This window comes from Aythya ferina, assembly GCF_964211825.1.
Source record: "Aythya ferina genome assembly, chromosome: 2".
Lineage (NCBI taxonomy): Eukaryota > Metazoa > Chordata > Aves > Anseriformes > Anatidae > Aythya > Aythya ferina.
Window position 1 is genome coordinate 120,842,020 of NC_140297.1, and position 25,705 is coordinate 120,867,724.

The window sequence follows — 25,705 nt, forward strand, 5'->3', positions numbered from 1 at the left end:
TTTTTTAAGGTGCAAGAAAATGCTGGAAGGAAAATTAAAAAAATAAATTAAAAAAATCCCCTTCCCTGTTGAAGATGTGCCAGTTCGCATGAGACATAATAAAGAACAAAGGTTCTGGTCATGCTGAGAATATCTACTCTTTGGTTGGTTCGAGCTAACATCCAACTCCTCCAAGTCTTGGAGGAACCCCCTGAATTTAACAGGGAAATGTTTGGAGGGACTGTACCAAGAGATGCCTGAATGCAGCATAGATACCATCCATGCAAACACATCCCACTTATCAGGGTTTTTAGAGGGTGTCAGTGTGGAAGGACATGTTAATCCAGTGGTGGTGGCTGACACCATCTACAGTAGTGAAAGAATTGGGTGGTTTTCTCTCAGGGGAAGTGGTGGAGGCTTTGCAGAGTATTAAATACATCAGTAGCCTACTATGGATCACGTCTTCATCTCCTTTCTACACCTTTCAAACAAATTTGGATAATAAACAGTTGAAGACAGGAGCCTCCTCATCCTGCAGCTGTACAGCTTTTGATTCTCAACGTAACAGAGCCAATCCTCCCAAGCAACTTAGAAACCTGTGACACAGAAGTCATTAAGTCAGCTCAGATGAAACAGGTAGGGATCACGAGGAAGAAGAAATGTCTGTGTATGATAAAGCCAACGACTCTGTAACGATCATTTCTCTCAGACGGGGGTACAGGAGGAAATCTAAAAATTAAAGAATTGGAAGAGAGAGGAACCCAGGAGCAGGAAAACACAGACAATGCTGAGGGTATTTCCGATATACATTCTGAAAAGCAATGAAATGTGAATTTGAAACAGCTACATAGCAAATGCTAGTCGTTTACTTTCCTGGCAAACAGTCCATGCTAGGGAAACAGCTATATGGAAAAAGAACAGAGGCAACTTTCTGCAATTGTGGGTAGGCTGCTTGTCTGGTTTCGTGGTACCTCTTCCCCCAGTGCATTAGTCAGGCTTCTCAGAGAGGCTTCAACAGCAAGGTCACGGGCAGACAGGAGGTCTGTGGGATCAAAACAATGAAGTTTCTCCTGGAAGCATTTCAGAGAGACAACCCACATACTGTGCCTGTAACACACACCACACCCTTAGAGTTTTCCCTATAAACTATAACAATCAACGCAAATTACTTGCATTAATCCGAAGTGATGGAGAATCACTTGCCTGCTTCTCTCGCGAGTAGTCCCACCATGAAAACCCCAAACTCACCTTCTGGTTTCTGACAGCATTTCAAAGCGCAATTTGATGGCAAACAATTGCTTCCTTCAAGTCACATCTGCCTTGTCACAGACACAGTAGCATCATCCAGCCTGTTCCTTGGTGAAATCATGAAACGCAGACATTTATGCTTTAAGATTTTTCTGAAAAACTGACATTTTACCAGTCATAAATCAGAAATAGTTATACCTTTGCAAGATCAGAATAAGTACACCCAGCAAAACTAGATGTATTTAAAATTACTTACTGTAATCCCAAACATGCAGACCGAGATTATCTATTGAAATGCCAGGCATAAGGTATTCATTAACTAAAACCATTCTGTAATTTTATTGATATATTTTGTGGAGTTCACATATTTTTGTACAGCAAACATAACACTGTAGGCCACAAGAAGCTGCAGCACTATTGTTTAATAGCAGCAAGGTATATTTTATAATCAGGGTATGTGGACAATAAATAGTCTGTTTCTTTGGATGTGAATGTTTAAAATGAAGTTCTGCTGCAGCTTCATAATGTGATTGCTATTTTACAGAGCTTATACACAAAAATATATATGCAATCTTTTTGTCTATATTTTATACAAATACAACAGTAGTTTGTGAATACATTTTAAAGTACATATACATGATAAGCAACTCGATTTCCCATATCACAGGATAGCAAATTTTAAATGCAAGAAACATATACAAATTCAGTCTGGAATGCAGGGTTTTCTGTGTTCTTTTTTTTTTTTTTTTTCTATATTTTTGACTCAAAACTTTTATCATTAAAACATTTTAGCATACAAGTCCAAACAATTTTTCCACTAGCTAAAAAATATAATTTCAGCAATCCGAGTCAGGTTTGGGTGTGTCATCATTCCCCAATATACTTTTTTTTTCCCCAGTTTTTGTCTAAATTCAAAGGCTTTTAGTAATATACGGTGTGTTCTTCACTCCACACCGTACAAAAAGCCCACGTTTAATTTTAATTAAGTCATCTATTTTTGTGAACAAGAGCTGGGCTTGTCAGCGTTTAAATTTGCATGTCCAAAATTTTACTTTTGCAAGTGCATATGAATACATTGTGGTGTTGTACAAAGTTCATTAATGACAAATTAAGTCACAGTATAAAAATATATCATACAACTATAGGTCTAGTATAGTCCTTTTTTCTATGGGTAAAAATACATCTGAATGAGACAGGGAGGTTTGTAGCACCATGAGAGGAGTTGTATCCCAAGTTACATTAGCAGCATGATCCAATATAACAATATTGCAGGAGTGTTTCTGAGGAGATAAACATTCACTCTGGTTCAACTGTACCACTGAAGCTTATACTGAAAAGTGTTTACATATGATTAGCAATAGTTCTGTGTCACTTCCAGGGCTAGATAACTGTTATCAAAAGACACTGCCTTCCAACAAAGTAAGACACCCTTATTACATAAAAAGCTTTGGGACTATCCAAACACATTTTGAGCTACTGTGGCATTATTTGCATGGTGAGGGTCATGCTAAGTAGGCTATGGTTTTAATGGTACACTGGGAAGATGCAGGATGGGCAGCTAAGTCTATACAGTTTACTACATAACAGGTAAGTACATTTATTTCAGAGGCTTATCTAGAGACCGAGAAGAATACAGGACAAGCTGCTAAACCAGTGTATGAGACAGACATAACGAAGGATGCAATCCTGCTCCCCTTGACGCTTATGGATGCAGGATCAGGCCCTAAGTTAACTTCAGACAGCAGCATAGCGTTGATAGCATAGGATAAAAAAAATCTGCATCAAATACTGCATGTAAGTATTTCTGCAATAGTTTACCATCCAGAACTCCAGAGGACACAGTTTACAATTGGTGAGGACAAACTCCTAATTTTTCTTTTTTTTTTTTTTTTTTTTGACTGGTATTCAAAATGGCAGTAGAAGACAGTGTAGTTTGAAACATGTAAACCTAGTAAAAACCATTGTAAAACCCTTAAGAAAGACACACTGGTTCTGTGCAATATAGCAAATTGATAAGAAAACACTGTAAAAATGTACCTGTTTAAAATTACAATGTCTACCATTTTGTACACAAAGCATTATACCAAAGGCCTACATATATGTAATCTAATGGCACTTGAAACAAATTATAATAAAAGGTTTTATAATAAAAAGCATAACCTGTAAGAAACTTTCTTAAAAGGTTTAGGTTTTTCTTTTGAAAGTGCTATATCTTGTAATATGTGTAACATAGAGGTTGACCAAGCTTTATTTTAAAAAATATTGGCCTATAATACATGTTTAGCTCACTAGGCAAATGATCCTGAAAATATGTACTCTTAACATTCATTATTAGCTTAATAAAGCAATCAGCTCTGGCTCATGTTTCAGTCAGTATATGGTTTTTAAAAACCGCTACTGCCAAATTAACAATAAATCACTCTATTCCACAATTTACTACTAAATAAAGCACAAGCAACAAGTACACAAAAATATATATATTAAAGAAAAAAAAAAAAAAAAAAAAAGACCTTACTAGAAGAAGTTGCACAAAGAGTGGTGCATGATCGGCCAGCCCTCCCCCCTCCCTCAAAGCATCAATTTGAAACCTAGAAAACAGGGTTTAAAAACTGACATTTTAGTAGTGGCCAATAACGACTCTGCCTGAACATTATTCGAAAGCACGAAGGTGTTAATATTGCTTACAGCGTCAAAGCTGCTTCCACGTAATCATACATCCTCGCTCAGCGGCACGCTAACCTGGCCGACTGAAGCCCTGACTGAATGAGGTTCAATATCTTGTCTGAGGTCCCTACTTCTCGAGTGAAATGTACGTCTACCTCTGAAGTGAAATGTCAACCCCTGCTCAGGAAGCTAAGGCACTAACCAAGTGGTAAGGACTCCGGCTAAGTACTAAGAACTGGGTGTTGGCCGAGTGTTTGTTGTGATGTGTGTGTGTGTGTGTGTTTTAATCAAGTCTAATCAGAAACTGAGACTGATAAGCAGGTGGCACTGCCTCTCGCTGAGTGTTAGATGGGCCACATCAAATCCCTTCTGCCACTAGTCTGGCAGAGCATCTGGCAGCAGCAGGTGAGATTAAACTTACTGGCGACGCCTGAACGAGCAAATTCCTCCATGCCATACCAAAAACTCCAGCTTTGAAGCTCCTGGTGCCTGCACATTTCTGCTGCCAGAGCTGCCCGTGAGATGCTGAGCACTCGAAGCTTCCCCCTGCCAAGGGGAAGCTCCACGCAGGGCACAGCCCACCAGAGGAATGAAGTCCACTGATCTTCATCCCTAATTGATTTAAAAGACTGAGAGTGAAGCCAACGTCTCCCTATATGCATTGTGGTTGCTGATTTAAACCAGAATTACATTCTGTTGCATTCACCTTGTGCTCTGTTCACCTGTGTTTTTCTTTCCTTTATAAAGGTGACGAAAAAAAAAAGCAATATTGAACAAATCATTCAACTAAAGATGTAAGTAAGCAAGCGATCTGTTTCATAGAAACCAGAGGAAGCAGTCATGAAGCAGAGCTAAAAGCCCACTTTGAGATAACATGCTCCTAAACCCAAAATCTAGGAGTAGTTTGTAGAATTTCAAAAGGTATTTTCCTTATTAATACATCCTTATTTTAATGCCTTTGGAACACAAACACATTTATAAAAATGTTATCTTTCAGTAATAAAATTTAAATACACATATGTATAAAATAGTAAAACTACACCTGCATATTGCTCCTAGAATTAAAAAAAACAGTAGGAGCTACTGATAAAACATCTGGAGCATGAGCTCCTTAAATGGGAGCAACTTTTGTTTCTGTGAAGTATATTCAGTTTAACCACTTAAAACCTTGTATGAATCCTCATTATTGTTTGAGAGATACTAATGTATTTGATTTCTATTTTTTAATTCCTTGTGCAAAAATGACAAGGAAAAGCGCGTTATTGTTGAATTACAGCAAATCTAGTTTGCTTTCATGCATCACAGGTTTGTTTTTTTTTTTTTTTTTCTTTTTCCTCTTTTGGTTATTAGGGGTTGGGGAATAGAATATATTGCATTAGGTAAAAGTGGTGTAAGCAATATGCTTTTACTTCACTCCTAAGAGTCCTGTCTTTAAATCTTGGCAGTGGGCAAAAAGTCCCTAACCAAGTACCCAGGTGTAGAAAGTATGATTAACATCTAACTTGTTGCTTAGGAGGACATAACACACCATGTAACACAACTGAAAAGTTCATTCCAATAAAAAAAAAAATATTAAAAACTGGTATTTGCAAATTTACATTCACTCTCTGACTGCACACTAATATTGAACTGAAAATAGATACACACTTTCTGGCTGGACTCGATCCACCCTTTGGCGGTGGCAGCTGGGAGAAGACTGATGCCTACAAATGTGAATACGCTATTGGAAGATTCCTATGCAGTATTCTTTCTATGCTACTAAAGAGAAAAAACAGCAAGTTAAGAATTAAAACAAAAACTGCGACAAAATATTCTGCATTACTAAATTACAACACTTTTATATTTCAAGATCAGCCATTAATTTTGCCTGTTTTCCTCTACCAGAGTCATGAAAGCACAACACAGTTCCAAATTCAACTTGAAACTTTTGTCATTTAGGCAAGCAGAGATTCTCTGTTGAAATTCTGTTCAGCCACGATTTTACAAAATTAAACTATATTTTTTCTTCCAATATTCATAACAGGCCACAACAATTTAAGCCAGAAAATGGCAAAATTTGTAACACCTTTTATAATGACTTCAATACAAGTCAAAATGTTATATATATGTACATGTGTATATATGAACTTCTATATATACACATACAAGTTTTCAGAAAAAATCTGAATTCTATATTTATTTAAAAATTTAGAATTGTCATTATAGAACAGATCAGATGTCACCATTTGGGAAGAGGTTTTTTTTTTTTGGAAAGGGACTAGGCATTTTTTTTTCCCAAATCTTTAGGAATCTTTGCAATACATGTTTGAACTGGATTCTTTGCAAATGCTATAATATATAAAAGGTAAAAATGGTAGTTCCACCACTGACATCAATAAAACAGAGTGGCTGGTACGGTTGAAAAAGTTTATAAAAAGGGATGCGTGTTGAAAGTTTGCTTGGGATGACTTTCTAGTGAACATTTTAAATGTGTCAATTGGCAGTGAAAATGAAAACAATATAATGAGACTTTAAAAAAAAAACAAACAAACAACAAAGTAAACACAGCTGAGAATAAACACTTTCAAAACATTAAAAAATTTCTTACTGGCTTCATGAGATTGGTACTGTACAAAAGCAGAGAATTTATAATGTCTTATAGTAGGCACTAAGTTAAAAATGGTCACCTAAGGCATTTCTACAAATAGACAGTAACAAGCCAGCTTTGTACATCCTATTGGAAAGCTTGATGAAATCGTGGTAGGGTGGTGGTTGTGCTTAGACTGCTTGTGAAAGCTGCTGACAATGAGTGCAGAGACCCAAGACCTATACTATTGCTAGGATCTTGTGGATCCTGTGTTTGTGGTGGAAGTTGAGTCATAGAAGAATGTGCCTCCTCCTGCGTATAACTCATTCCAAGGTTTCCCACTGAAACAGAAGGATTATAGGGAGGGCCATTTACAGGTATGAAGTTGAACAGCTGAGAAAAGTCCAATGATGGGGTGTTTAGAGGTTCACTAATAGGAACAGAGCCCTTGGAAAGGGAAACCTCCCCAGACCCATCATCTAGTGGCCCTACTTGTGGATCCAGCCCTAGTTTTGATGAAGATGCTTGAGAATCCTGGGATGAAGAAGGCATACCACTTTGCAACTCCATTAAGTAACTTTCGATTTCCCCTTTCAATGGCTGTTCTTTTTCAGGCATAGAAACTGCGTATGAGGTAGAACTGAGCGGATATTTCAACGATAGCTGGTGAGAAGGGTGGACAGACTCCATATCTATTGGACAAGGCATTCCCAATGGTAATGATGTGGCAACCATTTGGTGTGCAGATGCAGAACTCTGCATGGACTGAATCTGAGTGTTGTAGAGATTTAATTGCAAAGTGTTTGTAAATGGCTTTGATGTCAGTTCACTGGAAGGTAAAGACATCACTGGAAGCAGCTCATCCTTAATAGGCACAGAAACGTTGCAGGTAAAGGGATCTAGAAGGTCCATTGGCTCTGTTTTGACCTTCAAAAGTTCTTGGTTGTGACTTTTCTTCATGTGGCGCGTTAGGTGATCCTTCCGCCCAAATCTCTGTGCACAGTACTGACAGAGGAAGTCCTTTCTTCCAGTGTGCACTACCATGTGTCTACGGACATCCTTTCGGGTGTAGAACCGACGATCACAGTGTTCACACTGGTGTTTTTTCTCCTTCACTCCACCCGATGACTTGCCTGCATGAGTTTTTAGGTGCTCCAGCAGCACTCCTGTGCTTTCAAAAGTCTGCAAACATACCTTACAGGTGAGGTCACCGCTTGTTGCTGCATGCAAAGCCAGGTGACGTTTGAACCCAAGCTTGGTATTGTAGTTCTTTCCACATTCTTCACACTTAAAGGCCTCTTTGTTGGGATTGTGTGTATGTAGGTGATTCTTTAGGTGATCTTTTCGGTGAAACATTTTCTCACAATAATTACACTTGTGGGTTTTCTCAGGAGAATGAGTAGCCATATGCCTTTAAACACAGATATATTCTGTAAGTAATTATTTTGATCAAAAAACACACGTGCTCATTTTTTAATGGCAGCTAAATACTACACTAAGGTTGCTTTGCAACAGAACCTTTTAACTGAAAGCATGACACTACAAAGACAGTTTGACAAATTAAAATATAGCATAACACGAGCCATTTCTCTTAAATTGACACTTTAGTTTTGGTGGGTTTTAGCTACTGTAACAGGGGTATAAGGGCAAGTATGAAAGTACTTGTGTAAAAGTCCATAGCCAAAAAATTTCAGTCCATACTCTTTTCTTGTGACAATTCCTTATACAAATGAAAATTCTATTCTCATTAAGAAAACAAACAAACAGAAAACAAAAACAGAAAACAAATTAAGAAACAAAATCAAAGACATTAGCTTGCAAACTTATGTAATTTAGATTTCTAGAAACAATCCAATGGCTACTTTTAATTAACACATCCTCTCTGCAATCAGCTGAAGGCGTACACAAATATATACTTTTACACGGCTTAACACGGCCAACATAAAATAGATAATATAATCTGAAAGATAAATAGAGTTTAATACCTTAGTAATTTGTACTTAGAAACAAAGGCCTTGGTGCAGTCTTGTTGTGTGCACTTGTAGGGCCTCTCTCCTGTGTGAGAGTATGAGTGAACCTTTAATTTCTCAACACTGTTAAAGGCCTTGTCACACAGTTGGCAAGGAAAGTTTTTTCTTGGTTTGGTTTCACCACGCTTACGTTTCCCTGAAGGGACTTTCTGGGTATCTCTTACTTCTGACAAATCACCAGGAATGACAGTGGCCATCGCAGCCTAAACCAGGCCTTCTTGTTGGACACTTGGGAATTGCCCAACTCCACTAAATGATTTAGCTTTAGATGGCTTCTCAAGTTTCATGTGGTCGTAAAAGAAAGCAAAAGGGGACTGGAAAAAAAAAATAAGAAACAACTAGTTTGTAACTAAACTTAAATTTTGAAGTTTACTTGCTATGTGATGCTTCTGAATAAAACTTAAAAATAAAATTAGGTTCAGCTGGTCTAATGTAATACCTGTAGGTTTCTTTACACTATTTGCTGCAACTCTTAAAATGCATTGCTCAGGATGAACAGATCCACATATGCCCTGAAATTACACCTCACAACTTTCCCCTCAGGCATTGATGGAGAACAGCAAAGTTTCTGTCAGGTTTCAGGAGGCATCAGACAAAGAACTCACTTCAGAACATATGAAGATGGCTTTTGGCAGCTTCAGGTTTCAAAGGAATTAAAGCTGTGCCTGTGGTGTTTGTACGGACATACACACACATGCACGCACACATGCACATACACAGTTATCAGAATGAAAATCTGCATGTCTTGAGATGCAACTGGGTGTTTGAAAATCGATGTGAAAAGCAGCGTTTTGACAGCCTGGGGTGGGGGGGCGGGGCGCAAAGCTCATATTCTCTGATATACTGGCTCATTTTGGTTACTGTCTGTGCGCCTATTCTAGCAAAACGCACACGTTTCCAATAATTTGTAATGCCAAGTGAAATTCTCCTCTGCTAATGGAGGCTCAATGTGTTAATAACAGAAACCTCACAGATTAGGCTTTTTATCAGCCCGGCACAGGAAACCCACATCCTCCTCACACCACCCTGCAAGGCACAAGGGTTTTAAGCGTTGAGGTTAGCTCGGGATGAAGGCTCCTGGTCCTCCAAGAGGACCCCAGCCCCTCCTGGGGTACTGCACGCTGGGAACTAAACCGGCAGCCTTCAGCTCCAGGAGGTGGGTGATGCTCTCATCTGAGCTGTTGCCAAGAGCGGCTTTAAACTCGCAATCTGGTAACATATAGTAGCAACTGGGCGCCTGTGATTGCAGGGTACTCAACAATCCTCCATTGTCAGAAGCCGCTGACAGCTTTTATTTGATCGCTGGAGCGCAATTGCTACTTTAGATACCCAAACCGGTGCTACCCGTGATGGAAAGGGTCAAACGCGAGGTCTGCAGTGGCAGGGGCAGAGAGGAGGACGGCGGAAGGGCAGCACCCAACACAAGCAGCGGGCAGGGCCGAAAAGCCCCCAGATTTGGCCTTTCTCTGGCAAAAGCAGCACCCCCACCACCACCCTGGTGTCATGGCCCTGCAGCTGCCACCCTCCACGGCCTCCGCTGGCACAGCTGTGCGAGAGGAGGCCAAGCCGGGCCCGACGGCAGCAAGGCCGGGGGCAGAGGCAGGGCTGGGGGCTCGGTGGCCGGCCACCCCCTGTCCCCTGGCAGCAGGGCTGGGGAAGCCGGCAGCTGTTGGGACAGGTGGAGCAGGGCGGCCAGGAGTCAGGCAGGGAGCACCAGGCAGCAGCTGCTCCGGCCTGGTGCCACCTCCCCAATAAGCACAACAAACGCATCCCAGCTGGCAGCCAGGGGAGGCTCGGTAGCTCGGAGGTCCCTGCCATAGCCCCAGCGTGGCGCTGGAAGAAAGCGGGGAGGAAGGAAAGCCTGTGTTTATGTCAGGACGCGGCAGGACAGGACATGAGGGGTGGGGTGACAGGAGGGGGAGAAGGGGGTGTGCCTCTTTAATATCTGCATGTGCATTTTTAAGAATGCTTCAGATTCGAGATTTCCATTTGAAACGCATATACAGAGTATGTCTTTGTCTATGCCTCTTCCTCCCTCCTCCCCGTAACTTCTCTCTTGACTTTGTAAGAGGAGAGAAACACTGGCAGAGCAAGATGGAAACCTGCTACCTTTCAACCCTACAGTCTTTGAATAGCAGATTAAGCTATACTATACTCTTAAAGCAAGAAGTTTTGTAAGACCACCTTTCCTCCCCCAAATTTTACATGGAACCACTAGCCTCTTTAAAGATACCCAGCAACAGAAAAGGTGTTTCTTTAAGGACTCTTATTATTTCAGATTTGTCTCTGGCCCATTCCCACTCATGGGACGAAGCGTGCGGACAACAATTCCACGAGTGGGAATGTGCACAGGTCTTCAAAGAATCAGCTTAATTTCAGTTTCTGTCTCATAAGTGACATTCTTGTTTATAAGTGAAAAAAATTACAGTTGTTTGGAGACTTGAGACCAAAGTACTTCTGTAACAAAAGTAAAAGAAAACCAATTCCAAACACTTCAGTGGAGCTGCCAATGTATTCAAGAGGAGGATCTCATTCACATCAAGGTTGTGATAAGTTTATAGGTTGAAAGATTTTTCAGTATACACTTTAATGAGAATCTGGTAATAAAATTTATTGTGCCTTCCATAAACAAATACACCGGTCTTCTATGCACATTGGCCTGAAGATAGAATGAAATCTCATTTTAGCCTGTTTTTTCCTGACAACTGAAGTTCTGAGGGAGAAAAAAAATCCAGCCCCCTCTATGTTTACATACAGCATACCCATGCCTCGTGGGCACCTATGAGACCTGGTTCCCAGAGTGTCCTGAAACACCTACTGCCTCTCTGTGGGGAAGCAGTGCTACCACCTAGTGCCTCCCAGCCAAATCCCCACCTAGCCTGAGCTACAGGCAGTGTTAGTGACAAAGAGCGAAGGAACTACCTCTAGTGCTTGCTGTATGAGAGCGTGATTAATTTGACCATGCTGGGTCACAGCAGCAAGTGGCTTCCATGCCAAGCAGATGACAAGAGGAGAAGCAGGCACAGCTGGCGGGATGCAGGCAGGGCGATACTGGGTTGAGACGGGACAGTGGACAACAGTAGGGGGGTGGGCAGACAGTTGTGGGGAGCACTTCATGGGGGTAGGAACATCTATGGACAAGAGGACAAGGTAGTCTGGTAATGCTGAGGGGCAGGTGGGGAGCTGAATGCATGTTGAACTTGAGAGACACAGCATAGCAGGCCATGCAGACGGGCGATACGCAGGGTCTGACGCGAAGCCAAAAGCAGCGTTTGTTGTGGAACAGCATACGGAGTTTAGCTGTTAATTTAAACAACCGCCAGCTTCTCACTCCTGTTCTAAATGCAAGGATCACATCTCAGGCTTGAGGCCATCCTATATTCAGGCCAATATTATGTTACTTTCATCTTCTCCAAAATTTCAGGTGATCTAGTTGCTGAACCAGATGCAACTCAGCACATTCATATGGATGACGAATTCAAGTTTTGTTTCTTTATGATCAAAACTAATTAAGCTGACTTTGAACTGTGTTTAAGTGTCCTTAAAATGCATTATTAGAACAAATATAGTATGGATTCAATCTTTGGCAATGACAGTGTTTTATTAAAAAAAAAACATGTAAGTACTATTATCTCAGTATCATTTCTCAACAGATGAGGCAATTAAGAACTTCAGTATTGATTTCTGAATAGCAAATAACCACTTTCATTTTTTTTTCTTGTGGATATATAGACTGAGCAATGGAGATAAAACTTAAAAAAACACTGATCCTCAAATATTACACTTTCCAAAGACCAGCTGAAAGAATTTTATGAGTAATATTGCCTGTCTGTGTCTCAACACAATATCACTTAAAATCCTCATTCTTATTGGTGCTTTCACAACTGCAGGATGAGTGATTATATGCAGTATCAAATATAACAAACACATTACACAAAAGCTCATATATAATACTATTTTTAAAGAAGCATATACTTAAAACAGGAATAAAGCAGCCTCTGTTCAATGCACACCTGATGTTTGCCCACTAAAGTCCTCAGATTTTGGTCTTAACCAGTTCCGCTGACTCTTCTTGGAGGAAACCAGAATCCAGTACTTCCCATTTTTACTGGTCTGAAAAACAAAAGGAAGAATGGACTAGACTCTAGTGAAACCAGTATATTCAGAAAGTCTGGGATGTGGTAAGACTGGGGGTTGAAAAGGATCAGAAAGGAAAAGTTAAAAGGGAAAGAGCCAACCCATGCACAGAACATTAAGTACTGTTAATTATAAACTGTATGAATCAATTGCTCTTGCATTATCAGTAGCAATTAATGCACTTCAATTTCCAGCATACTTACATCATTTCAACTAACTCTACGCTGGACAGTAAAAAATAAATAAATAAAATTAGACAAAAGCAGAGGAGTTTTCAATAAAGTTAAAACAAACCAAGAAATACACAGACCACAAATAATTTAGAAATAGCAGTGAAACATGTAAAACGCTGGGCCCAGACTTGAGTTTCTTACTCAGAAAGGACTGAATAAGAGAAGATTTCTGGATTAGGCCCAACTTTACTAGAACCTAATGCCTTCATTCTGCTTAATTATACAGGAAATAGCAGCTTAAAAGGTGACCTGCAAAGGAAAATAAAATTAATTTAAAAAAATAATAAAGCATCCTAATGATGTACGCGCTACAGGTAAATCCCACTAGAGGGCAAGTCTAGGTGTGCCTGAGCAAATCCAGAGGGCCTTTCTGGAATTTCCCTTACATCCCCCTTTTCCCTGCCACCATCCTTTTTAAAATTGCAGTACATCTTCCTTTTCTTGCCAGAAGGCCTCTTGGATGACACAGGTATATACTGAAAACATGCCCAATGCCTAATTTTAGTGGAGAGGTTTATCCCCTCCAAATCCTCCAGGTATGCAAGGGCAAAGCCCTGTATAGTGCACATACCCTATGTGACCTATTCGGCTGAAGGTATCTGGTAGGAACCCTGGAACAACACAATATTGCCCCCCACACAGTTTTCCCGTCTCATTTCCCATTCTCTCTGTTCAAGTTTCCTTTATTTTGATACCAAGTGCAGCTTTGCACAGCCCCAGCTTCCTCTGCTGGGAAGCACAAATGTAAGCAAACCAGCATGCTTGAACACCTATCAAAGGCAGAAGTGCTTCACAGCAACCCACTGAAGCTGTCTGGCAGCCGTGCAGCATTTACAGGGGGCTTCTTACATACAGGCAGGTGATAGAAACAGCTCCAGTACCCAAACCAAAACTGGAAGCTTTGTTTTCAACTAACAAGAAAGAGAGGAGACGCAACTTTCAGAGGTCCCCCCATCACTCTGTTTTGGGGAGAAAATGCTGATGATTTCTTGCTCCATCTCCCAGCAAGACCATTATAGATTAGTTACCCTGTGATGCCTATCTCAACATATCCCACTGTCACAGCAGAAAGGAAGTGCTTCATTATCCAAATGTTTCTCCTAAAGTAGCTCACAATAAGCAGACAGCATTTCAGACAGCCACAAAAATTTAATGAATTAAGTCCTAAGGGACTTAGTCCCTTCACTATTGGTATTCACAGACTATTTCCAGTTTTAAAAAAAATAATAAAAAAGTGTAAAATAATATAATGAATATAATGCTCTCTCAACTGTATTCAACATTTTTCACTTAAATGCTTATGGTACCGAATTCTCACATCTGAAGGAGCTCTAGCAAAAAGCAGATGACCTTAGGGACAGGCCATCAGAGGCATGGGAAGACTATCCTATCAAGGGGAACTGGAGCAATGGGAACAAGTAGATAAGGAAGGTAAATGCCCGATGTACTTAAAATACTGAACAGAATGAAGAAGGAAAGTCAGGCACTCTTATTCATTACCTCACAAATATAGCTAAATTGCAATGCAGTGGATCCAGATGAGGGCAATGCAGGATCTCAACTTCTACAAGACCATTATTAAGTCAAGGAGTTCAACAAGATACATACAAAAGAGGAGATATTTGAATGAATGGCAAGAAGATCTGCCACATTTGATGAGATCAAACAAAAACACAAGATAAGAAAACTATGCTTCATGGCAGCAAGTCAGCTATTGGATAAAGGACTTTCTCTTACACACAGAATACCACAGGTGTCCATTATAATGCTGATTTTCAGACCACCTTCTTCAGAAGCTTTTGGTGCTAGAAAATCTCTGAGGCAGAACACTGGACAAAGATTTATCGTTCTTCTCATAACTGCTTATAGTGTTACTAAACTTTCCTCTCAACCAGGTGAGATAGGAACAATTTTTAATGAATATTAAAGCTCAAATTATTCTTCACGTGAAGCAGAGAAGCATCACAGTGCAAAATGTACTGTTACATGCACATACATGCCTGAAACCCACATGGGAATTTATAGCAAAATAGACTTCCATAATTAATCAGATTATAATTCTTAGAAATTATCAGATTTCTAGTATCCATGAGGCGTTAATTTTGCCAACCCTACAAACATTCAGATAATTGCCAGTTAGACAATATTTTAATTTGCCAGATCTAAGGAGTCAAAGGGAAAAAAAAAAAAAAAAGCCCCCAAACACTAAAGTAAATCACTTGTTCCTGCTTTCGAAAATAAAAAGAGGGACATTTGTTTTTTCAAAATTCACAGGTCATCTTTAAGAATCTGAAAAATAGCTGCACTTGGAAATGTTTTAAAACATGATTTGTATATGTAAACTAAAAGGATAATGAAGACATTAAACAAACACAACCAAGAATCCTCCCCCTAGCTTGCATGTCTTACATTTGTTGAGAGCGTCCAAACACAATAAAGGAAAATGTCAGTGTCGTGGTTATTTTCTTTCAAAATAAGGGAGTTATAATGAGAACACAGTATTGAGAACACAGTATCTGTCAGCAAGTGTCACTGCGTTTTGAATACAGAGCAGTGCATCAAGTTTTGATTCTTGAAATTCACCAGTTTGTAAAGCAGAACAAAGGTCCTAGAAACATTAGTGGTAATAATGACAGAATTAAATATTCAACAGCATTACAGAGTCATCTTGGGTTTTAAATATTTATTTAAGGAAACAAAATGAAAAGTGGTTACTTACCCTATGGAAACTGTGATTCTTTAAGTGCTGTCCGCACAGATCCCAGGTGAGCAAGTACTCACGTGAACAGGACCAGGTTCTCTGCAGACAATAATGTCCATCCAGGCTGTGCCTGTCAACCCTCACGACTGTTACCGTCAGTGGTGTAAGGCAAAAGACTGCCAAACTGTGCTGTGCACGTCCTTACAACACCCAGCGTGGTGTGCAGCAAGAGCATCTCCAGACTCTGCTTTCCACTCACGCTGTGGGCTAAGAGCCACTCTGTACACACTGCCACCAACACGCTGCTTTGAGAAGTGGCCACCTCCAGCTTCTGCATCTGCTCCTGGGTGCAAACAGTATCTGCTGCAGCCCTGCCAGCCCCAGTCCTGTCAGGAGTTTGGATGCTGGATGAGAAGGGGCTGGCAAGGTTTGCAGTGGCTGATGAAGGAGTCAGGCCCTAGCTTGTCAAGGAGAGGGAAATATGTGGCTGGAGGTCGATGGCCTAGCTGGGAGTGTGGTTTGAGGGCAGGAAAGCTGAAACACGGACAGACATCCCAGTTTGGGAAGATGGAGGATGAATACGTGTAGCCAAGGAAGACAGGTGATGCTGCTGCTAAGGATGGCGATGGAGAAAACCATTACCAAGTTTAGGATGGCCCAGTCTGACCTCCCTCAGATTTGTTACTAAGGAGTAAAAAGATTCCTTCAGAGTGAAGGACAGATCGCTTGTGGTGCCTCTGTGGAGAACATGTCTGGAAGAACCACAGTTACTGTAGCATAAGAAGCCACTTTTCTTCTTTTCCTTAAGTACTGGAAGAGGAGCAAAAATATTGACTGAGGAAACCTGCTCTGGCACACCGAGCAGTCAGGCGATGGCAGTGGTAAGGGATAGCAGGGGGAGCAGAGCTGAGGAAGCATCCAGTGGTCGATGCAGCCACTTCCTTTGGTGCAGAAGAGCCAAGACAGCAGTCAGACAGCACCTCCACTGCCAAGCAGCAGAACTGAAATACGAAAGTCCTCACCAGGTCTGCCTGTCTCAGGCTGGGCCATCAAAACCATGCAAGCATCATCAGAGCTCCTGAAGATGAAGGAATCTACTGCTGGGTTAAGGCAACTGAAGAAAGATCACCACTTAGCCTCCTCACGCTTTCCTTGCTCTGTGGGCTTGCACACATGTCTGTCATTAGGCAGTTCAGTTTGTGGAGGTGTGGATTTAACCCTCCTTCCATCAAACTCTCTGCTAGGCCACACAAGGGGGTGTAGGCACAAGTGGCAAAGTGCTTGCAGTGCTCCAGGACAGCACGCTGGAACCTACAGGCCTGCAAGGCTCCACCATCCTTCCTGGATCATCAAGGGTCACCACGCCTGCTGCACGCTTGCTTTGACCTCAGGGCAAGCGGTAGGTCTCAGTCCATCTGACTTGGTAGAAAGACGCTTGACTTTTGCAGGAGACTTATCTTAAAGCAGATGTAGGTAGCAGGTCAGCCCCCAACCTGGTTCAACCAAGGTTGAACTCTTGGTCCAACCAAGAGGTACCTCTTACTGAGAGTGATCATTCAGTAAGGGAGGGTCTCAGCTGGAAAAGTTGATCCCTCCAAAGGAAACAGTCAGGCACGTACGAAAAATCTGGCAAATCTTAACTGGCAAAGATGCTGAAGTATTGATGACTTCAGGGGTGCCTTTCTTGGTGTTGAATTAAAATCAATCTTCTGACAGAAGCAAGGGTCTGAGACGCTCTTCGTTCTTCGCAGGTGATCTGATACACATTTATTTGAACAAAATGTCACTTTTTAAAGGAAACAGCCAGTAAAGCCTGCTCACCTTTGGCACCCATGTTTAGAAGGACAATCCCGTCACTGGTAGGAAGATTCTCCCCAGTTTGCTCCAGTGAGACTGACATCCAGAAGGTGCTTTAACCAGGGAGCTTACCGAGGCCAGGAGAGGCTCATTTCTGCATTTCCACAAAATGATACTTCATTTAATTTTCTGCTTGCTTTATTGTGTAATTTGGAAGAGATTTGAACAGCAAACAACATGTACGCACATGCTTCCCCCCTAAGCAAAGAAGACACCTGGCACGACGGTCTATAAACACGGCACTGCCAAATGGCAGGAGGGACAGCTTTCAAACCCCCAGAGCCCTGCCTTCAGCCATCGTGGCCTTTTGTACGGGATGCAGTGAGAAGAAGAGAGCCAACAGGTACATTACCTTGTAGTAACAGAGAACTGGTTGAGGTTTTTACAGCTGCTGTTCTCTCACAAGCCTACGGAAAGAAGTGAAAAGTCCAAGGGATCCACCCAGAGGCCCTCAGGGTTGGCAAAACGGCACTGACAGGTGGGTCTCGATGCCATCAGACTTGGCATTTTACAGTTTTGGACAAGATATCATAAATAATTGCTCATAGATGTAGACATTGGCCCTATTGTACAACAGCACTTCACATAAAGGGAGCACACACACATATGCGAACTACTCACAAAAGAACTGATAAGTTGTTTTTTTTTTTAATATATATACACAGCCATATTTATCTTATCTTGAACTTCTCCCCACAGCAGGGAATCAAGTTCAGAAAAACCCTTTTCCACAGAACCAAATTCTAGTCTACTGTATGCATGGTCCTTTGTGGTGGGACAGCAGTGAGAGCAGGCATGAGCTGTGGTACGACAAGACAAAACCCAAGCGTGCACCAGGAGAATTGACCATTAAAGCTACTGCAGGAAAATGAAATGATGTGGGAAAAATAATGAAAATACCTACCCAGTGATCCTGGGTATAAGCATGAGAATGACTTAGAGATAACAATACAGAAGACTTCACCTCCAGGGAAACGGCCTAACAGCTAAAACATAAGGAATTAACATGAGCACTGAAACTAACACCAGGCAACCATCGCAGTCTAACGTTAGGGACAGCACACTGCTAATACCTAGCGTGTGTGCAACAAAGATCATGCTGCAAAGTGTACTATGCACAAGGCAGAAAAATACAAGAATTAAGATACTTCATCAAATTCAAAACTTCAACAAAGTCTTTTTTCTTTTTTTTTCCTTGAAACACATCCACAAAATAGAGAAATTTGCTGAAACTGCATAAAATTGAGTGGGGATAAACAAGCATATCCTTTCAAACTAGTGTGAAAGATGGGTAGGCAAGAGGAACAAATGTGCTCACTAAGATGCCCAGACCCACTTCATGTTTCTGTGAATAAACAAACAGATCCCACTAGTAAACATTTGTTAAATATACATTTTTTTTTTTAACTTAATAAAGGAAACATCTGGGGGAAAAAATCTAAATTGCTGTGGAACAATGGCCACTATATGAAGATAGCATTCATCTAGATTTGACTACTACATACAGCACTTTTTTTCTGATCATGAAACAATCTGCAACTCTTAAAAATCTGTACTACAGTCACAAAATACAGACAATCAGTTTTTTAATTTTAGAAAATATAACATGCTAGAAAGAGTATTAAAAAACTTTTTTTCATAATATATAAAAAATCCTATCATGCTTGTCTTTTTTTTTTCTTCTTAAGTTTCTGGAAAAGTAGAAAACAAATTCACCAAAGTTTATTTTATCATGACTTAATAGTCTGTAATTTAAAAACAAAACAAAACAGAATTTCAGAATGCTAACCAGCATCTCTTTGTGGGCTTTCCATATTTTAAATTACTTAGGTCCACTTTAAATCTTGAGAGCTCAGTTTTGGTTACTAAATGTTCCAAAGGATTCCGAAGAGCTGCCTAGAGTTTAACCCATCTGATGCTTGTGGTTTTATGGGCTTTTTAAGAATCTCCATGGCACTGCATAGAAGTTTCTCTAAAAATTCTGGAAAGACTGTGACACAAACAATGTTGATGCTATAATTATTTTTAGAATGTTTAAAACCTGCATAAGTACTTTTACGTATTTTGGAGTTAAAACACACACACATACAAAACGCACACCAAAAACTACCAGGAACGATCTACCTTGATGATGCTGATGATGCTTATGTGAAAGCAAACATTGGAAACTACATAATCTGCACATAGGAATATGGCATTTTTATAATAAACCCTAATCAAAGGCAAATTCTGCATATGTACAAGCAAACACAGATAGGAAATGTGCCTGAAATCCTACACTAAAACAATTAAGAATTAATTGATGTCCATATGAAACACTATTTTCCTTTGTCCCAAGAGTAAAACAAGATATTCTTAGATATAAGAAGATGAGACTAAGTGTGTGGGACAGGTTAATGGTACACCTAGCCCAATATTCTGTTCCAGTAATAGCCAAAAGAACAGAACAGGTCACAACTGCATGACATTTCTTACCAATACTCTTCTGACCTGCAACTATTTTCATGTCAGGGGCCTCCTGAACCATTACATAGTTTCTGTTAATTTAGCAACTTTCAGCACATCATTCTTCCAAGCAGTAGTTCAGGCTCCCCTTAGAAACCACATCCCTTTCTAATATCCACAGCATACTTTGGAGAAGTCGTCCCACAGGTCTCTCCGCTACCAATTTTATGGAGAACCTTTTGAAGGCTCAGGAGCAGCCTTCTCCTTTAGCTTTGTATGCTCTTTTTCTTGTCCTTCTACTGTTCTTCACGGCTGGCTCCCTTCTCCATAGTAAACTTGCTCACCCACTTGCTCATCCCCTAACTTACACCATTTATGAGTGTGATGAACAGCACAGATCTCTGTGGAATCTAAGTGGGACACTCCTTTAATTGAGAATTGACTTTTTACTTCTACCCTTTGATCCTACCTTTAATGCGTCATTTATCTGTGCAGAGACCTAAAGACACTCCCTCCTGCATTATAGCTCCTTAGTTGCCTTAAAAAGCCTTTGATATAGTTTACTTGGGAGTTTTGAACCAGAACATCTTTAATTCTCACTGATACCTCCAAATAACTCTAACAGGACCTTAAAACAGGACCCTAAGAGTTTTTGACTCTTCTCAATTATACCTACCCAGATGGCCACCGATTCTATGCTTTATTGTAGCTTCTATCAAAATTGACTGATGGAAATTTTAGATTAACCTGCTGCAGGCCTGCTTGTCTCAGACCACCCCCAAAACTGTTTTACATCCTTACCTTTCAGAATTTTTTTCTAAACCTGCATACTTTAGGATATACCATTTAAACAACATAATTAGGTTGCAGAGCATAACCAGATAGACAGAAATTTAAAAGCTTTACTTTTCTGAGAGTCAGAACAGTTTCAATAATCTGTCAAGTAAAAGGGTTCCTGCTACTGTGGTCTGCCAGGTAGAATTCACAATGACACTGGTGAACTGAAAACAAACTCCACTCACATCTATTACCATACAGCATAATCTTGTGCAGCTAGATCTTGTCCGGCTCAGCCGGAGAGAGACAGACCAAACTGGAACAGAACAGAAAAAAAGCAGCCACCAGTCACGCTACTTTGTGCTGTGCTCATCATTTAAGCTGAAAATGTAAAACTTACCAAAGAGCTCAGCAATTTCACTTGAAGGTCTGCTATGCAGACAGCACAAAGGAACTGGCTGTACTGGAGAAATTAACAGGGTGCCAGAAGGCAGGGACAGGTTTTAAATAGCAAAGTCTGTAAAATAAGCATGGGCTAGAAAGTCAGAAAACATTGGACTACAACAATCCAACCAGTGATTCATCGTTTGGGCTTGGAGAAATCCTCTAACCCACCACAATTTTTGCCTGCTGAGGGAAAAAAAACACCTATCTCACTAACACAGGCTCAAGAGGGGCAAGGTGGTGGGAGGAAGTGTTTGAAAAATTGCAATACCATACAGAAGCTGAAGTGACTGCAACAGGGAGAGACCATTCACAGGAGAGTTAGATTTGCCTCATGAGGTTAGCATAGATGGTTAGGAAGCACACATGTGGGACAGACAACTCCTAACAGAGAAATAAAGTGACTGAGAGAAGGGTCATCTCCCCCCAGTACCTATGCCACATTCTGAGTTTACATGGTGTGTTATGCAGCAGCCCAAAGAACACAGCAGAAACCCAGTCCTGTCCTTACTCACACAGCCTGAACAACAGGGGCTGGGGCTCAAAACTGTGACAGAAAAAGCTTAGCAGTGCTTTTTCTTCTTCTTCTTCTTTTTTTTTTTTTTTTTAATAACCTCAGATTTTTATATGACTTAACGGTGCTATTTCAATTAAAACATTGAGCACGACTGCCCCCATCTCATCTGCTTCTTTTCCCAGCCCCCAAAGTAAAGCAAAAAGTATGAAAAAGAGTGCCCAATTTCTAAGCAGCAGCAAATCCTCCAATACACCCGACAGTCAATGAACTGCTGCTCTATCTGAAAAGAAAATAACTTCATAGATCACCACAGCCTTACATTAAATAAAAAGCGTCACAGATAGTCAAGATGGCCTTTGCTACTATTGCTATAGCTCTGATGCTGGGTGACTGTATCATACAACCTTATGAGCTAAAACACAAAAGCCTGAGGAAAGGATAAGTGAAGATGCAGAATACTTTAGGTAGAAACAAGACTTATACTGAGAGATTCAATGGGTTCTGCTGCTTGACATCTCAGGCGATGGCCTAATGCCACGTGCACGTGAATGACTTAAAAGAGCATGGAGCAAGGGACAATATGCAGCAACAAAGCAAATCCCTCTTCAAACTGGTCAGTTGTCTGCAGCAAAGCTGTTGTCAGTGAGCCTTTTGCAACCTGTGCAGCGCAGGCACTGCAGGTATTTTTGATTCGGTTCATACACACCAGCTTCATCTACGCAATGCTGTTAGCATACACACAACCAGCCTGCTCTGCTTATGCAGAACCCACAGAGTGCTTGCATGCTGTTAAGAGAGCATCCTTGCTAACGAGGTAAAGACATAGCCCTGCATTCGTTCCCATTTCCCATTTGGTGTGCTGAGCAGTTGGTTCACAGTGCTCTGCTGCAGTTTGTCATGCAACGTGCTTTGGGGTGCATACCTGAATCTCTAAGAATTGAGATGTGACGCCAGATTGCTGAACAATTAAAAGCACTCATGTGTAATTTAGACCTAGACGACTGAGCGAAGCAGAGGGAGGTGAAGCCAGGCAGTTAGTATCCAGAGCAGCCACCTGGAGAGCAACTTTTGGGATCAGGAGACTGGCAGCAACTGCTAGTTTCAGGCAGCAAAGGCAGAACTTCCCAAAAAGTCCATACAGAGCCTGCCCTGGAGCTACAAGACTAATCTGGGAGCTCCTATCAGTCTGATGAAATGTCATCAGCATGTAGTCACCAAACAGTTTTGCCATTAATCACCAGATAATCAGCTCGTTACTGGCAGGGCAACCAAGCCAGGAAGGCTCACAGCAGCGTGAGGAGGTTGCTCCACGGCCCGTCAATGCGCAGGAGGTCACGTACAGCTCTGGAGGGATAGGGCTGCTCGCTGGCACAGAAGCAGGTGGCGAGAGACAGACCTCCTCCCTGCTCGATCCCCATCTCTGCCTCCCAAACACACAGATTTAGGACTTCATCAAGACAGAGTATTCCCTCACAGTCCTGCCAGACACAGTTTATCACAGTAAGCATTCACCAGTACTAATATTAGGCGGTCTGTGGTGAAAAATCTGCATCCTGCAAAGTCGCTTTTGCTCTCCACAATCCAAGACACTGTTGTAGTCAAGAGTTCTCTATTTTTTTTTTAAAGCAACTTAGTTCAGCTTCCCTGATTTCCGAGCCTACGTGAAGTGACGGTAGAAACACACACACATGACTTTGCCTTGAACAGCTGCAGGCTGCCAGCAGGGCAGGCTTCCAGAAAGGTGGAAGGAAGACGGTGACAAAAAGGATGGAATAAAAACAGTCTTATGACTGTATGGTATGCAGCAATGTTTCATGCACGTTATGGGAAAAAATCCTGGAGGGCAGATGGAAACATGAAGTGGAGATGCTTTCGCGAGTCCCAGAGTACATTCCTCTAACGAGCTGTCCAACAAGACGCCTGAGCTCCTTTCCTGCTGCGGGAAAGTAGCTGTAAACTAGTGAAAAATTTGCCATCAAAAAGGTATGTTTTACTTTAATTTTATTTTTAAAATGTTGTGACAGGGTGAGCTTTACATTAGTCATGTACTCAGTTCGTGTTTCAGACAGGTGTTCAGAAAAGGGATTTATTTACTGATTTCGCTGATGGTACTTTTTCAATAATAATAATAAAAACCCTTAAAAACAGTAGGTTGTGAAAGGAGTGAGATCCCAAATACTGTCAGGAAACACTCCTAATTAACTCAGCTAGCATAGTGGTCTCCTTATGGAGCATCATCTATGCTTTGCTGGGTGCTGGAGGTAGATGTGAAATGCTTGGTCAGTGTTTTGCTACAACTGTTTATGTTTAGCACCTTTGTATTGCCTGTGTCTTGTCCCCTTCCAGAACTGCACAATCCATTTCAGTCTTCCGGGAGTTCTCCAGGAAACCCTCCTTTCACCATTCTGCCTTTGCCACCTCCCGCTGAGCTGACAATTTCAAGGTTCAGCCATCAGATTTCAGAAGATAAATGAAAGGTGGATCTATCTTTTAGCTAATAACTCCCCTCTTCACATGGGCTGCAGCTTTTTACGTGCTAAGAGAAATCAGAAAAAAATAAAGTTACCACTCACCCCACTTATTACAAGCTACTTCAGTAATGCTGACTGGTTTCTTCCCTCTCGACCACATCCAAACTCTTTTCCCCCCAGCTTTTCTTTTCACCGTGTTCCCTTCAAACCTGCAAGATGCTTTCCAAATTACCTCCACATACTACATATGCTGTTTTGTTTTTTTTTTCTGGGGCATGCAGAATGGGTTAAGTTGGTTGCTATTGTTTCAAAACTTGAAATGGTCAGCCACTGCTGCATAGGCATTTGAATGTAAAGTTCTGATTTTTTATTATTATTTGTATAGAAAAAAAGACAGTTGGCATTTTATTTGTAACTGTGCAAACGTGCAACTAACTGTCCTTATGCTGAAGGGTATCACTCCCTGGCAAATTCCTGGGAAGTGCAAGGGCCTCATTTATAAAGACAACAGGCAAAGAGGGATAATGCACTACAAGGTTACCTGCTAACAAGATAAATGAACATTTCCTAGAAGGAAAATAAAAAAAAAAGGAACTCCTTTACCTTGCCATATTTGTGTCAACCCCCCCCTCCCACACACTCTTTTTTTGTGGTTCCTACAAGTTACTGTAAAGCACAGTGCAAAATTAAGAGAAATCTGTCCTGGTTGTTACATTTCCACAAGCCCACTATGCTAAATAAGGTTTTAGAAAAGCAAAGCAGTTTGAAATTCCTCGGGCGCTTCACCCTCAGCACGCTAATGAAACTCAGCGACAGTGTGGCTTTAGATTTGAGGCTGCATTAAGATTTATAAACACTCTGAGCATGACTAAGGTCTGGAGCAGGGGGGCAGCATAACCAAAGCTGGGGAAGGCTGTGATTAGTGAGGAGGAAATGAGAGGAGATCAAATCAGCTGAGGAAGGAGGCAGAGAAGCGCAACTCGTGTTTGGGACTTGGCACAGCAAAGAAATGAATTGTTAAAGCTTCAACATCGGCCTGAGGAGGAGGATGCCATTTCAGTAGGTTGGGGGGCAGGAGCAAGAGAAAGAAAACCACACGATATGAAAAATGCACAAGCACCAAAAACCGTGATCAAGAGCTCTTGTATTTGTGGGGTCTGGTACTGAAGAGAGAAATCTAATAATCCCCATGTCACCGGCACAGATTGTCACAGATGGCACTGACTAGGAGGAGGTCAGACCCACGCTTAGAACTGACGGGCAGCTCGCATGGGCAGAGGTGAGGGGCGCAGACAGGAGGAGGCAACACGAGTCCCATGTAACACCACCCATCCTCTGTGACTGTGCCTCCCCCCAAAACAAGCTCCCCTCCAGCCCCCCAGTCCTCTCTCCTTCCACCCATGTGAGGGGCCAGGATGCTGGAGAGCATGGAGGCAAGCTGTGCTGCAGCTCAGCTGGCATGGCTTTGCTCCTCACCACGTCTAGCTTTGTGCCTTCCCCACACAGCCAAGCTCCCCAGGGAAGGCAGGGAGAGGGCAGCGTGCTCCCAGGTATGTCAGCACCGACAGTGGGGTCACCCCTCTGGTCCTTCTAGACCCCTCCAGGCAACAACCAGGGCAAGGTAGATACAGGATGG

The 25,705-nt window shown here is 41.5% G+C and overlaps 1 protein-coding gene across 5 annotated transcripts in view; it reads right to left on the minus strand.

Moving 5' to 3' along the window:
• Nucleotides 1-1,536: 1,536 nt before the first annotated feature.
• The window catches only part of PLAG1 (PLAG1 zinc finger), a 50,751-nt gene continuing 26,582 nt past the window's right edge, over nt 1,537-25,705 (minus strand). For 3 of the 5 annotated variants that reach the window (XM_084509849.1, XM_084509847.1, XM_084509848.1), the window contains 4 exons: nt 23,913-24,134; nt 12,501-12,600; nt 8,443-8,801; nt 1,537-7,868 (listed from right to left, as the gene is read on the minus strand). In XM_084509849.1, the coding sequence (XP_084365975.1) occupies nt 6,605-7,868; nt 8,443-8,684 (1,506 nt within the window). In that variant the 5' untranslated portion in view covers nt 8,685-8,801; nt 12,501-12,600; nt 23,913-24,134 and the 3' untranslated portion in view covers nt 1,537-6,604. The remainder of the gene's footprint in view (nt 7,869-8,442; nt 8,802-12,500; nt 12,601-23,912; nt 24,135-25,705) is intronic. The other 2 variants (XM_084509846.1, XM_084509850.1) reach the window with 2 other exon arrangements.